This window comes from Rana temporaria, unplaced genomic scaffold (genome assembly GCF_905171775.1).
Source record: "Rana temporaria unplaced genomic scaffold, aRanTem1.1, whole genome shotgun sequence".
In the NCBI taxonomy this organism is placed as follows: domain Eukaryota; kingdom Metazoa; phylum Chordata; class Amphibia; order Anura; family Ranidae; genus Rana; species Rana temporaria.
Window position 1 is genome coordinate 77,698 of NW_024404522.1, and position 13,509 is coordinate 91,206.

The 13,509-nt window shown below is 51.9% G+C and overlaps 1 protein-coding gene across 1 annotated transcript in view; it reads left to right on the forward strand.

Annotated features, from left to right (window-relative positions):
• LOC120922124 overlaps window positions 1-13,509 on the forward strand; it is a 62,361-nt gene that overhangs the window by 17,527 nt on the left and 31,325 nt on the right. Inside the window, exons 7-10 of the mRNA XM_040334597.1 lie at window positions 6,474-6,571; window positions 9,295-9,462; window positions 10,198-10,381; window positions 12,420-12,602. Coding sequence (XP_040190531.1) covers window positions 6,474-6,571; window positions 9,295-9,462; window positions 10,198-10,381; window positions 12,420-12,602 — 633 coding nt within the window. The remainder of the gene's footprint in view (window positions 1-6,473; window positions 6,572-9,294; window positions 9,463-10,197; window positions 10,382-12,419; window positions 12,603-13,509) is intronic.

Here is a 13,509-nt window from a genome sequence, read left to right on the forward strand (position 1 = left end):
GTGGAGTTCAGGTGAGGTGACATTATTGGTGGAGTTCAGGTGAGGTGACATTATTGGTGGAGTTCAGGTGAGGTCACATTATTGGTGGAGATCAGGTGAGGTCACATTATTGGTGGAGTTCAGGTGAGGGTCACATTATTGGTGGAGATCAGGTGAGGTCACATTATTGGTGGAGTTCAGGTGAGGTCACATTATTGGTGGAGTTCAGGTGAGGTCACATTATTGGTGGAGTCCAGGTGAGGTCACATTATTGGTGGAGTTCAGGTGAGGTCACATTATTGGTGGAGTTCAGGTGAGGTCACATTATTGGTGGAGTTCAGGTGAGGTGACATTATTGGTGGAGTTCAGGTGAGGTCACATTATTGGTGGAGTTCAGGTGAGGTCACATTATTGGTGGAGTCCAGGTGAGGTCACATTATTGGTGGAGTTCAGGTGAGGTCACATTATTGGTGGAGTTCAGGTGAGGTCACATTATTGGTGGAGTTCAGGTGAGGTCACATTATTGGTGGAGATCAGGTGAGGTCACATTATTGGTGGAGTTCAGGTGAGGTCACATTATTGGTGGAGATCAGGTGAGGTCACATTATTGGTGGAGTTCAGGTGAGGTCACATTATCGGTGGAGTTCAGGTGAGGTCACATTATTGGTGGAGATCAGGTGAGGTCACATTATTGGTGGAGATCAGGTGAGGTCACATTATGGGTGGAGTTCAGGTGAGGTCACATTATCGGTGGAGTTCAGGTGAGGTCACATTATTGGTGGAGTTCAGGTGAGGTCACATTATTGGTGGAGTTCAGGTGAGGTCACATTATTGGTGGAGATCAGGTGAGGTCACATTATTGGTGGAGTTCAGGTGAGGTGACATTATTGGTGGAGTTCAGGTGAGGGTCACATTATTGGTGGAGTTCAGGTGAGGGTCACATTATTGGTGGAGATCAGGTGAGGTCACATTATTGGTGGAGTTCAGGTGAGGTCACATTATTGGTGGAGATCAGGTGAGGTCACATTATTGGTGGAGATCAGGTGAGGTCACATTATTGGTGGAGATCAGGTGAGGTCACATTATGGGTGGAGTTCAGGTGAGGTCACATTATTGGTGGAGTTCAGGTGAGGTCACATTATTGGTGGAGTTCAGGTGAGGTCACATTATTGGTGGAGATCAGGTGAGGTCACATTATTGGTGGAGTTCAGGTGAGGTCACATTATCGGTGGAGTTCAGGTGAGGTCACATTATTGGTGGAGATCAGGTGAGGTCACATTATTGGTGGAGATCAGGTGAGGTCACATTATGGGTGGAGTTCAGGTGAGGTCACATTATCGGTGGAGTTCAGGTGAGGTCACATTATTGGTGGAGTTCAGGTGAGGTCACATTATTGGTGGAGATCAGGTGAGGTCACATTATTGGTGGAGATCAGGTGAGGTCACATTATTGGTGGAGATCAGGTGAGGTCACATTATTGGTGGAGTTCAGGTGAGGTGACATTATTGGTGGAGTTCAGGTGAGGTGACATTATTGGTGGAGTTCAGGTGAGGTCACATTATTGGTGGAGATCAGGTGAGGTCACATTATTGGTGGAGTTCAGGTGAGGGTCACATTATTGGTGGAGATCAGGTGAGGTCACATTATTGGTGGAGTTCAGGTGAGGTCACATTATTGGTGGAGTTCAGGTGAGGTCACATTATTGGTGGAGTCCAGGTGAGGTCACATTATTGGTGGGGTTCAGGTGAGGTCACATTATTGGTGGAGTTCAGGTGAGGTCACATTATTGGTGGAGTTCAGGTGAGGTGACATTATTGGTGGAGTTCAGGTGAGGTCACATTATTGGTGGAGTTCAGGTGAGGTCACATTATTGGTGGAGTCCAGGTGAGGTCACATTATTGGTGGAGTTCAGGTGAGGTCACATTATTGGTGGAGTTCAGGTGAGGTCACATTATTGGTGGAGTTCAGGTGAGGTCACATTATTGGTGGAGATCAGGTGAGGTCACATTATTGGTGGAGTTCAGGTGAGGTCACATTATTGGTGGAGATCAGGTGAGGTCACATTATTGGTGGAGTTCAGGTGAGGTCACATTATCGGTGGAGTTCAGGTGAGGTCACATTATTGGTGGAGATCAGGTGAGGTCACATTATTGGTGGAGATCAGGTGAGGTCACATTATGGGTGGAGTTCAGGTGAGGTCACATTATCGGTGGAGTTCAGGTGAGGTCACATTATTGGTGGAGTTCAGGTGAGGTCACATTATTGGTGGAGTTCAGGTGAGGTCACATTATTGGTGGAGATCAGGTGAGGTCACATTATTGGTGGAGTTCAGGTGAGGTGACATTATTGGTGGAGTTCAGGTGAGGTGACATTATTGGTGGAGTTCAGGTGAGGGTCACATTATTGGTGGAGTTCAGGTGAGGGTCACATTATTGGTGGAGATCAGGTGAGGTCACATTATTGGTGGGGTTCAGGTGAGGTCACATTATTGGTGGAGTTCAGGTGAGGTGACATTATTGGTGGAGTTCAGGTGAGGTGACATTATTGGTGGAGTTCAGGTGAGGGTCACATTATTGGTGGAGTTCAGGTGAGGTCACATTATTGGTGGAGTTCAGGTGAGGTCACATTATTGGTGGAGTTCAGGTGAGGTCACATTATTGGTGGAGTTCAGGTGAGGTCACATTATTGGTGGAGTTCAGGTGAGGTCACATTATTGGTGGAGTTCAGGTGAGGTCACATTATTGGTGGGGTTCAGGTGAGGTCACATTATCGGTGGAGTTCAGGTGAGGTCACATTATTGGTGGGGTTCAGGTGAGGTCACATTATTGGTGGAGTTCAGGTGAGGTCACATTATTGGTGGAGTTCAGGTGAGGTCACATTATTGGTGGAGATCAGGTGAGGTCACATTATTGGTGGAGTTCAGGTGAGGTCACATTATTGGTGGAGTCCAGGTGAGGTCACATTATTGGTGGAGTTCAGGTGAGGTCACATTATTGGTGGAGATCAGGTGAGGTGACATTATTGGTGGAGTTCAGGTGAGGTCACATTATTAGTGGAGTTCAGGTGAGGTCACATTATTGGTGGAGTTCAGGTGAGGTCACATTATTGGTGGAGTTCAGGTGAGGTCACATTATTGGTGGAGTTCAGGTGAGGTCACATTATTGGTGGGGTTCAGGTGAGGTCACATTATTGGTGGAGTTCAGGTGAGGTCACATTATTGGTGGAGTTCAGGTGAGGTCACATTATTGGTGGAGTTCAGGTGAGGTCACATTATTGGTGGAGTTCAGGTGAGGTCACATTATTGGTGGAGATCAGGTGAGGTCACATTATTGGTGGAGTTCAGGTGAGGTCACATTATTGGTGGAGTCCAGGTGAGGTCACATTATTGGTGGAGTTCAGGTGAGGTGACATTATTGGTGGAGTTCAGGTGAGGTCACATTATTGGTGGAGATCAGGTGAGGTCACATTATTGGTGGAGTTCAGGTGAGGTCACATTATTGGTGGAGATCAGGTGAGGTGACATTATTGGTGGAGATCAGGTGAGGTCACATTATTGGTGGGGATCAGGTGAGGTCACATTATTGGTGGAGATCAGGTGAGGTCACATTATTGGTGGAGTTCAGGTGAGGTCACATTATCGGTGGAGTTCAGGTGAGGTCACATTATTGGTGGAGTTCAGGTGAGGTCACATTATTGGTGGAGTTCAGGTGAGGTCACATTATTGGTGGAGTTCAGGTGAGGTCACATTATTGGTGGAGTTCAGGTGAGGTCACATTATTGGTGGAGATCAGGTGAGGTCACATTATTGGTGGAGTTCAGGTGAGGTCACATTATTTGTGGAGATCAGGTGAGGTCACATTATTGGTGGAGTTCAGGTGAGGTCACATTATTGGTGGAGTTCAGGTGAGGTCACATTATTGGTGGAGTTCAGGTGAGGTCACATTATTGGTGGAGTTCAGGTGAGGTCACATTATGGGTGGAGTTCAGGTGAGGTCACATTATGGGTGGAGTTCAGGTGAGGTCACATCATTGGTGGAGTTCAGGTGAGGTCACATCATTGGTGGAGTTCAGGTGAGGTCACATTATTGGTGGAGATCAGGTGAGGTCACATTATTGGTGGAGTTCAGGTGAGGTGACATTATTGGTGGAGTTCAGGTGAGGTGACATTATTGGTGGAGTTCAGGTGAGGTCACATTATTGGTGGAGTTCAGGTGAGGTCACATTATTGGTGGAGATCAGGTGAGGTGACATTATTGGTGGAGTTCAGGTGAGGTCACATTATTGGTGGAGATCAGGTGAGGTCACATTATTGGTGGAGATCAGGTGAGGTCACATTATTGGTGGAGATCAGGTGAGGTCACATTATTGGTGGAGATCAGGTGAGGTCACATTATTGGTGGAGTCCAGGTGAGGTCACATTATTGGTGGAGTTCAGGTGAGGTCACATTATTGGTGGAGTTCAGGTGAGGTCACATTATTGGTGGAGTTCAGGTGAGGTCACATTATTGGTGGAGTTCAGGTGAGGTCACATTATTGGTGGAGTTCAGGTGAGGTCACATTATTGGTGGAGTTCAGGTGAGGTCACATTATTGGTGGAGTTCAGGTGAGGTCACATTATTGGTGGAGTTCAGGTGAGGTCACATTATTGGTGGAGTTCAGGTGAGGTCACATTATTGGTGGAGGGTGGAGTCCAGGTGAGGTCACATTATTGGTGGAGTTCAAGTGAGGTCATGTTATTGGGAGGGGGAGGGGGGTAGGCATAGGTCAGGTTGGGAGGGGGAGGGGGCAGGCATAGGACAGGTTGGGAGGGGGAGGGGGCAGGCATAGGACAGGTTGGGAGGGGGAGGGGGCAGGCATAGGACAGGTTGGGAGGGGGAGGGGGGCAGGCATAGGACGGGAGGGGGAGGGGGGTAGGCATAGAACAGGTTGGGAGGGGGCAGGCATAGGACGGGTTGGGAGGGGGAGGGGGTAGGCATAGGACGGGTTGGGAGGGGGAGGGGGCAGGCATAGGACGGGTTGGGAGGGGGAGGGGGCAGGCATAGGACAGGTTGGGAGGGGGAGGGGGGCAGGCATAGGACAGGTTGTGAGGGGGAGGGGGGCAGGCATAGGACAGGTTGGGAGGGGGAGGGGGCAGGCATAGGATGGTTGGGAGGGGGAGGGGGCAGGTATAGGATGGTTGGGAGGGGGAGGGGGTAGGCATAGGGCAGGTTGGGGGGAGGGGGGCAGGCAAAGAACAGGTTGGGAGGGGGAGGGGGCAGGCATAGGACGGGTTGGGAGGGGGGCAGGCATAGGACAGGTTGGGAGGGGGAGGGGGGGCAGGCATAGGACAGGTTGGGAGGGGGAGGGGGGGCAGGCATAGGACAGGTTGGGAGGGGGAGGGGGCAGGCATAGGACAGGTTGGGAGGGGGAGGGGGGGCAGGCATAGGACAGGTTGGGAGGGGGAGGGGGGGCAGGCATAGGACAGGTTGGGAGGGGGAGGGGGGGCAGGCATAGGACAGGTTGGGAGGGGGAGGGGGGCACACATAGGACAGGTTGGGGGAGGGGGGCAGGCATAGGACGGGTTGGGGGAGGGGGGCAGGCATAGGACGGGTTGGGGGAGGGGGGCAGGCATAGGACGGGTTGGGAGGGGGGCAGGTATATGATGGGTTGGGAGGGGGGCAGGCATAGGACAGGTTGGGAGGGGGAGGGGGCAGGCATAGGACGGGTTGGGAGGGGGAGGGGGCAGGTATATGATGGGTTGGGAGGGGGAGGGGGGCAGGCATAGGGCAGGTTGGGAGGGGGAGGGGGCAGGCATAGGGCAGGTTGGGGGAGGGGGAGGGGGGCAGGCATAGGACAGGTTGGGAGGGGGAGGGGGCAGGCATAGGAGGGGGAGGGGGGCAGGCATAGGACGGGTTGGGAGGGGGGCATAGGACGGGTTGGGAGGGGGAGGGGGGCAGGCATAGGGCAGGTTGTGAGGGGGAGGGGGGGGCAGGCATAGGACGGGTTGGGAGGGGGAGGGGGCAGGCATAGGACAGGTTGGGAGGGGGAGGGGGGGCAGGCATAGGACAGGTTGGGAGGGGGAGGGGGGCAGGCATAGGACAGGTTGGGAGGGGGAGGGGGCAGGCATAGGAGGGGGAGGGGGGCAGGCATAGGAGGGGGAGGGGGGCAGGCATAGGACAGGTTGGGAGGGGGAGGGGGGCAGGCATAGGGCAGGTTGGGGGAGGGGGCAGGCATAGGACGGGTTGGGAGGGGGGCATAGGACGGGTTGGGAGGGGGAGGGGGGCAGGCATAGGACGGGTTGGGAGGGGGAGGGGGCAGGCATAGGACGGGTTGGGAGGGGGAGGGGGCAGGCATAGGATGGGTTGTGAGGGGGAGGGGGGGCAGGCATAGGGCAGGTTGAGAGGGGGAGGGGGGCATAGGAAGGGGTTGGGAGGGGGAGGGGGCAGGTTGGGGGAGGGGGGGTGAAGTTGTCACCCTGAATGCCGGTCCCAGTGACTATTTTGTATATTTTTCAGGTTTCTTTGAACGAAGGGGGTCACCAGATCCGGATATATCACACGTCTCCCCCCACCGATCGTCCCTTCTCTGTGGAGTCACTGGCATCCTCCGGGCGGTGAGCATACCCAATTTATATTCAGTCCATGGAATGACGCACCCAGCACCAGATATACGGGGGGGGGGGACTCCTGGCCAGCACCAGATATACGGGGGGGGGTGGATTCCTGGCCAGCACCAGATATACGGGGGAGGGGGGACTCCAGGCCAGCACGATATATAGGGGGGGAGTCCTGGCCAGCACCAGATATAGGGGGGGGGGAGTCCTGGCCAGCACCAGATATACGGGGGAGGGGGGAGTCCTGGCCAGCACCAGATATACGGGGGGGGGGGGAGTCCTGGCCAGCACCAGATATACGGGGGAGGGGGGACTCCAGGCCAGCACGATATATAGGGGGGGAGTCCTGGCTAGCACCAGATATACGGGGGAGGGGGGAGTCCTGGCCAGCACCAGATATACTGGGGGGGGGACTCCTGGCCAGCACCAGATATACGGGGGAGGGGGGACTCCTGGCCAGCACCAGATATATGGGGGGGGGGGCGAGGGACTCCTGGCCAGCACCATATATACGGGGGGGGGGGACTCCTGGCCAGCACCAGATATACGAGGGGGGGGACTCCAGGCCAGCACCAGATATACGGGGGAGGGGGGACTCCAGGCCAGCACCAGATATACGGGGGGGGGGAGTCCTGGCCAGCACCATATATACGGGGGGGGGGGGAGTCCTGGCCAGCACCATATATACGGGGGGGGGGGAGTCCTGGCCAGCACCATATATACGGGGGGGGGGGGAACAATGCTGGAACGGCTGCTCTGTCGTGAATCGGAAGGACTTTAGTTTGTTTGGGAGACTTGAAATAATAAAAAGAAATAGAAACAGATGGTTCTCTCTGATTGGACGAGATGGAGAGGCGGGTCCTGATGTCACATTTGCCACCTTGTCCAATCAGAGAGTGTTTTGCATGGCGCTGATTTCCTGTGTTCAGAATGCAGTAGGACAGGCATGGGGGGGGGGGGGGATATTCAGTGGAGTAGCGTTGTAGTAGCAGTGTTGTAATGGTAGAGTAAAGGTGGAGTTGCGGTGTAGTATTGGTAGAGTAGCGATGTAGTGACAGTGTAGTAGCTGTGTAGTAACGGTGTAGTAGCCGTGTAGTGACAGTGTAGTAGCGGTGTAGTATTGGTAGAGTAGTGGTGTAGTAATGGTGTAGTAGCAGTGTTGTAACAGTAGAGTAGCTGTGTAGTAACGGTGTAGTAGCGGTCGGTGGGTCATAGAACAATGTAACTATCTATAAAATATCCATACCTGGAGTCGGTGTTATTTGGGGGGGTGTAAAGTTTCGTCTTCTATTTTCTGAATGGGTTCCTTTATCTCGTGCATTGGGGGTTCACTTACTTTTTCCTTCCATTTCCCTTCTAAATGTTTTTTTCTTTGTCTGAATTTCTCACTTCCTGTTCCTCCTCAGTAAGCTGTTCTGACTATCCACGGCTCGGATGATGGGGGGGGGGGGGAGTTTACTGAGGAGAAACAGGAAGTGAGAAATTCAGACAAAGAAAAAAACATTTAGAAGGGAATTGGAAGGAAAAAGTAAGTGCACCCCCTTTAAGTAAATGAATATTTGACGTGAAATTTAAGGCCGTCTGGAGTTCCGCCAACAAATGTAATCCTTCTGATCTGTCAGAAAACAGAACCCTCCGCATAGTTCACAGTCACATAACAATAGACATTCATTTCTGGTATTTCTGGATCTTATCAGCTTGTTCGAGATTCAGAAACGATCGTTCTCCTCACTTGGCGATAGGACAGGGGGGGCAGGCATAGGACGGGTTGGGAGGGGGGCAGGCATAGGACGGGTTGGGAGGGGGAGGGGGGCAGGCATAGGACGGGTTGGGAGGGGGAGGGGCAGGATGGGTTGGGAGGGGGAGGGGGCAGGCTTGGACGGGTTGGGAGGGGGAGGGGGCAGGCATAGGACGGGTTGGGAGGGGGCAGGCATAGGATGGGTTGGGAGGGGGAGGGGGGCAGGCATAGGACGGGTTGGGAGGGGGAGGGGCAGGATGGGTTGGGAGGGGGAGGGGGCAGGCTTGGACGGGTTGGGAGGGGGAGGGGGCAGGCATAGGACGGGTTGGGAGGGGGCAGGCATAGGATGGGTTGGGAGGGGGAGGGGGCAGGCATAGGATGGGTTGGGAGGGGGAGGGGGCAGGCATAGGACGGGTTGGGAGGGGGAGGAGGGCAGGCATAGGACGGGTTGGGAGGGGGAGGGGGCAGGCATAGGATGGGTTGGGAGGGGGAGGGGGCAGGCATAGGACAGGTTGGGAGGTGGCAGGCATAGGACGGGTTGTGAGGGGGAGGGGGCAGGCATAGGACTGGTTGGGAGGGGGAGGGGGCAGGCATAGGACGGGTTGGGAGGGGGAGGGGGGCAGGCATAGGATGGGTTGGGAGGGGAGGGGGCAGGCATAGGACGGGTTGGGAGGGGGCAGGCATAGGACGGGTTGTGAGGGGGAGGGGGCAGGCATAGGATGGGTTGGGAGGGGGAGGGGGCAGGCATAGGATGGGTTGGGAGGGGGAGGGGGCAGGCATAGGACGGGTTGGGAGGGGGCAGGCATAGGACGGGTTGGGAGGGGGAGGGGGCAGGCATAGGACGGGTTGGGAGGGGGAGGGGGCAGGCATAGGACGGGTTGGGAGGGGGAGGGGTTCTACATTCAGAAACGATCGTTCTCCTCACTTGCCGATATTTGGAACGAGATTTCGGCTTCTATTAAGTTCTTCTCTTTCCCTTTCCCAGATTTGTTCCATGCGCCACATTACTCATCCGGATCCAGAAAGGAAAAATCCAGCAGCATGCAGAGGACCCGATGGTGGAGCGCCCCCAATATTCTCAGGGGGTTTATTACTCGGACGCGGCCCACCCCTCCCCGGGGGAAGTCCGCCTGTACCAAGCCATGGTTAGCCGGTAAATAGGAGTGTGAAATAATGATCAGTGGACTCGATGATGCTGAATGTTTATCTGGGGGCAGAACCGTGGGTAGAATGTGTTCCTTTCACCCCCGGGGTTCTTACTTCATTTCCTCCTAAGGGGCGTTCCCACCAATGGGGTATCCAAACCCCCCTTTGTGTTTGTAGGGTGATTGACTTTCCTTGATGTACTCCGAGCTCCCTTGCAGACTAATGGTAAAGTGAACCTATGGTGACTATAGCATATAGTGGTGTACTGAGGGGGTGTGGTCTGCTATGGGGGTGTGGTCTGCTATGGGGTGTGGTCTGCAATGGGGGGGTGGTCTGCTATGGGGGTGTGGTCTGCAATGGGGGGGGTGTGTGGTCTGCTATGGGGGTGTGGTCTGTTATGGGGGTGTGGTCTGTTATGGGGGTGTGGTCTGCTATGGGGGTGTGGTCTGTGTCCGCCCAACATTCCTTTTTTTTGTTATGGAAAGTTCATTCTTAATGACAACTTGGGGGAAGGGTTTAAAACTGATTTATAGAGTCGTTCTACCGAATAATAATAGATAAAGTTTTGACGTCGGACTTTTCACCCATTTTGGGATTTCCAGTAAGGAGATCTTCCTGGTGTAGTTCCTGATTTCCTCTCTCTTTGGGGTGTAAAGTATATAATGAAGGGGTGACCCTCTTCCTCAGGACAGTTGAGTCACCAGAATTAGTTTTTGACTCCTCCCATTATATATCTGCACAGGTCATTGGTCCAGGTGAGAGAGGTCATTCCTCCATTGGCTGGCAGCTTTGGACAGGATATGACATCAGACCTGCACCTCTCTGATTGGGTCCAGAGAACCTTCAATGAGAAGATGAAGAATTCCACACCTCGACCATTCCAGCTGTGCGGCGTGTCCCGCTATCGCGCCACGTCAGGATTGGTGGTGAGTGGCGGCATTTATATTTATAATTGGACTTCCTGAGGTAGAGAAAGTTTCAGCATCAAATTATTGAAAGGAATGGGGAACTCTATACATAAATCTGCCGCCATCTGCTAAAATCATTTACCCAGAATGTTTTTATTCCAAAAACGTCACATATTGAAGCCGATCTCAATGTCACCTCACGTGGTCTCAGAATATCACTACGTCACGGTAGGTGGTGTGTGGTGTATATATATATATATATATATGGATGCCGGTATGAGATGGGGAGGGCTGAAGAGAAGGATCACCTGTGCAACACAAAAAGCCCACCAACTATTATCATCTGGGTGCCTCCTATTATTATTCCACTCGTTGATCATTATTAAGGAACGTCAAGAAATGACTTCTATGTGGTATTGTCCGTGACATGAGATAGGAGTAGATGTTGGTAAGACGGCATAAAACTCTCCACCTTTATTGGGCCACTTCTACAGACGGACGTATGTAGCTAATATCTGTAAAAAAAAAAAGAATTCATGGCAACAAATGAATGGACACCTCTTATGGTGAAGAGATCTGCAGAGGATCTGAAGAGGCCACCTGAACATTATCACCCATGAAGGGAGACTGAGGAAAGTCCAAACTTTGAGGAGTCACCATTACTACATGGAGTCAGGGCCGGCCCTACCATGGGACCCGATGGTACCATTGTACCAGGCAGCACTTTCAGGGGGGCAGCACAATGTCTTGGGCCGGCACTGCATGGAGTACTAGTTAGGCCCAGATATCATATTATAAATAAGGAAACATGGATTTTTCTTACTCTTCTGCCCTCGCTATACGTGGATGAGGTAGAATTAGACAGACAGCTAACCCTAATCCCTTCACAATTCTTTGCAGCAGGTGCAAGGTCCTTATTTCAACTTTTATTGGAGGGGAGTTAGAGTAAAATAATATCATACAATGAGTATACACAATATACACAGTCCCGACACGCTAGGGGGAGGGAATGCACATACCAGCGATGTTTCCATAAGGCTGACATGGGAATTGAGGCTGAATAGGTGTGGATTGCTCTGGAGCAGATGCATGTATGAGGAAGGGAAGATACTCTGGGAGTGGCTCTCATGGTATAGTCCACAGGAATTCTGGGAATCTAGGTGGCTTCTAAGCAACAATCTCTATCTACCTTCTGGAGAATTATTAACAAATACTAAATATGCAAAAGAGCCACTAGATGGCGATATTCCAATGTGTTTTACATACCATGGCATATACAGCAATTTATACAAAGGCACATAAACACTTGCTGAAGGCAGGACACTTACTTTCATGCGTTTCAGGTGGACTCTAGAAGACCCCCTTCTTCAGACCCCCTGCAGTCCTCTTTGGTGTATGCCGGCTTCCATGCATTCTTTGCCATAATGTTTTTGTTTTTTTCAACAATAATGAGCCTCCCATCCCTTTCTGAATAATTGGCCCAAGAAACACGTAGAGCGATATCGTTGTTTGGGGCCTGCTAGACTCATGTGGAAAGTGAAGAGGATTCTCGCAATACGACAGAATACAACTTCAGAAGTGATGTAATGTGTTGAATAGTTTTGTATTCTTTAGTTTCTGCGCATGCGTAGTCTCGTACTAATGAAACGAAAATCGAACGCGGAGTTCACATCCGAAATACATTTTATAGTCTCCACATCCGGCCGGAAAGCGTCGTACTAACGATCCGAAAATCAGCAGACGGCTCGTCATGAACTTTTCCATCCGATTTTCGTACCGTGTGGGCGGGCCTTAGAACTACGAGGTGTCCAGATGATGACGGGTTGGTGGGCTGACTTTCCAAACGATATTTGGGATGAAAGTGAGATCCACTGAAAGGACATTTTTGGAATGAAATCTTTCCGTATGAAGGATCTTGGTGGTGATTTTTGTACAATACCTTAAAAGTCCAGATTTCTTCCCTTCATTTTCTGTTGGTAACTTTCTATAATGTTGTTATAATGTCACATGGGGATAATTTTTTGATCCCACATATCCATATGCTATATGTTTGCAGGTTTCGGTGGACACGGCTCAGAACCTTCCCTGGTCGGGGATCACGGTGGCTCATATTTGCTTTAACCCTCCGGCTGCCCTTTACTACGGAGACCCGTGGATGAAGTATGACCACGCCGTCCCTGTGCATGACATTGATTTAGACAGTAGTCAGAACTGTCCAGTCTGGCGGGACGGATTCAAGGTGGGTATCAGAAAATATTCTCCCCTGATGCCTCAGATATGTGTACAGTGACCTCGGAATCAATGGAGCAATCTCCAGGTATGGAGGCTCCCATCCGGCAATGGAGGTTCCTATGCAGCAATGGGGGCTCCTATCCAGCAATGGGGGCTCCTACCCAGCAATGGAGGTGCCTATCCGGCAATGGAGGCTCCTATCCAGCAATGGGGGCTCCTATCCAGCAATGGGGGCGCCTATCCAGCAATGGAGGCTCCTATCCGGCAATGTGGGCTCCTATCTAGCAATGGGGGCTCCTATACAGCAACGGAGGCTCCTATCCAGCAATGGGGGCTCCCATCCGGCAATGGAGACTCCTATCCGGCAATGGAGGCTCCTATCCAGCAAAGGAGGCTCCTATCCAGCAATGGAGGTTCCTGTAACAGGAGTGACTTTTGGGCACAGATTGAGCCAGGAGATGGGGGACACATATTGGGTGTTTTGGCGTGGACAGTGATTTACAGTATATTCCTTAATGCCTGCAAAGAATATTCTTTGACTCATTTCTATGCTTAGCCCTGCCAAGTGACATGCTAATTGAGTCAGGGTCTGGAAGACATCCCATTGTCCTTGTGTAAAGGTGTTAATTGCATAGACTCCTAAGAGATTCCATTAACCAATGTGTGATAACACTGTCTACAGCCTAGTGATGCTCAGAGGTGTGAATAGGTGTCAAGCTGTATGAGGAGACGAAACGTCTGCCTAGGAAACTCATTGAGTGATGGGGTTTTGTTGTTATGCTATTAATTAAGGAATGTTTAGTAATTAGCCTTAGTGTGTGATTAGGGGGGTGGAGATCTCATTGTTGCTTTAATGCCTGGTACTGTATATAAGACTGAGAAGAAACCATTAAAATTGTATTACATTTGGAACA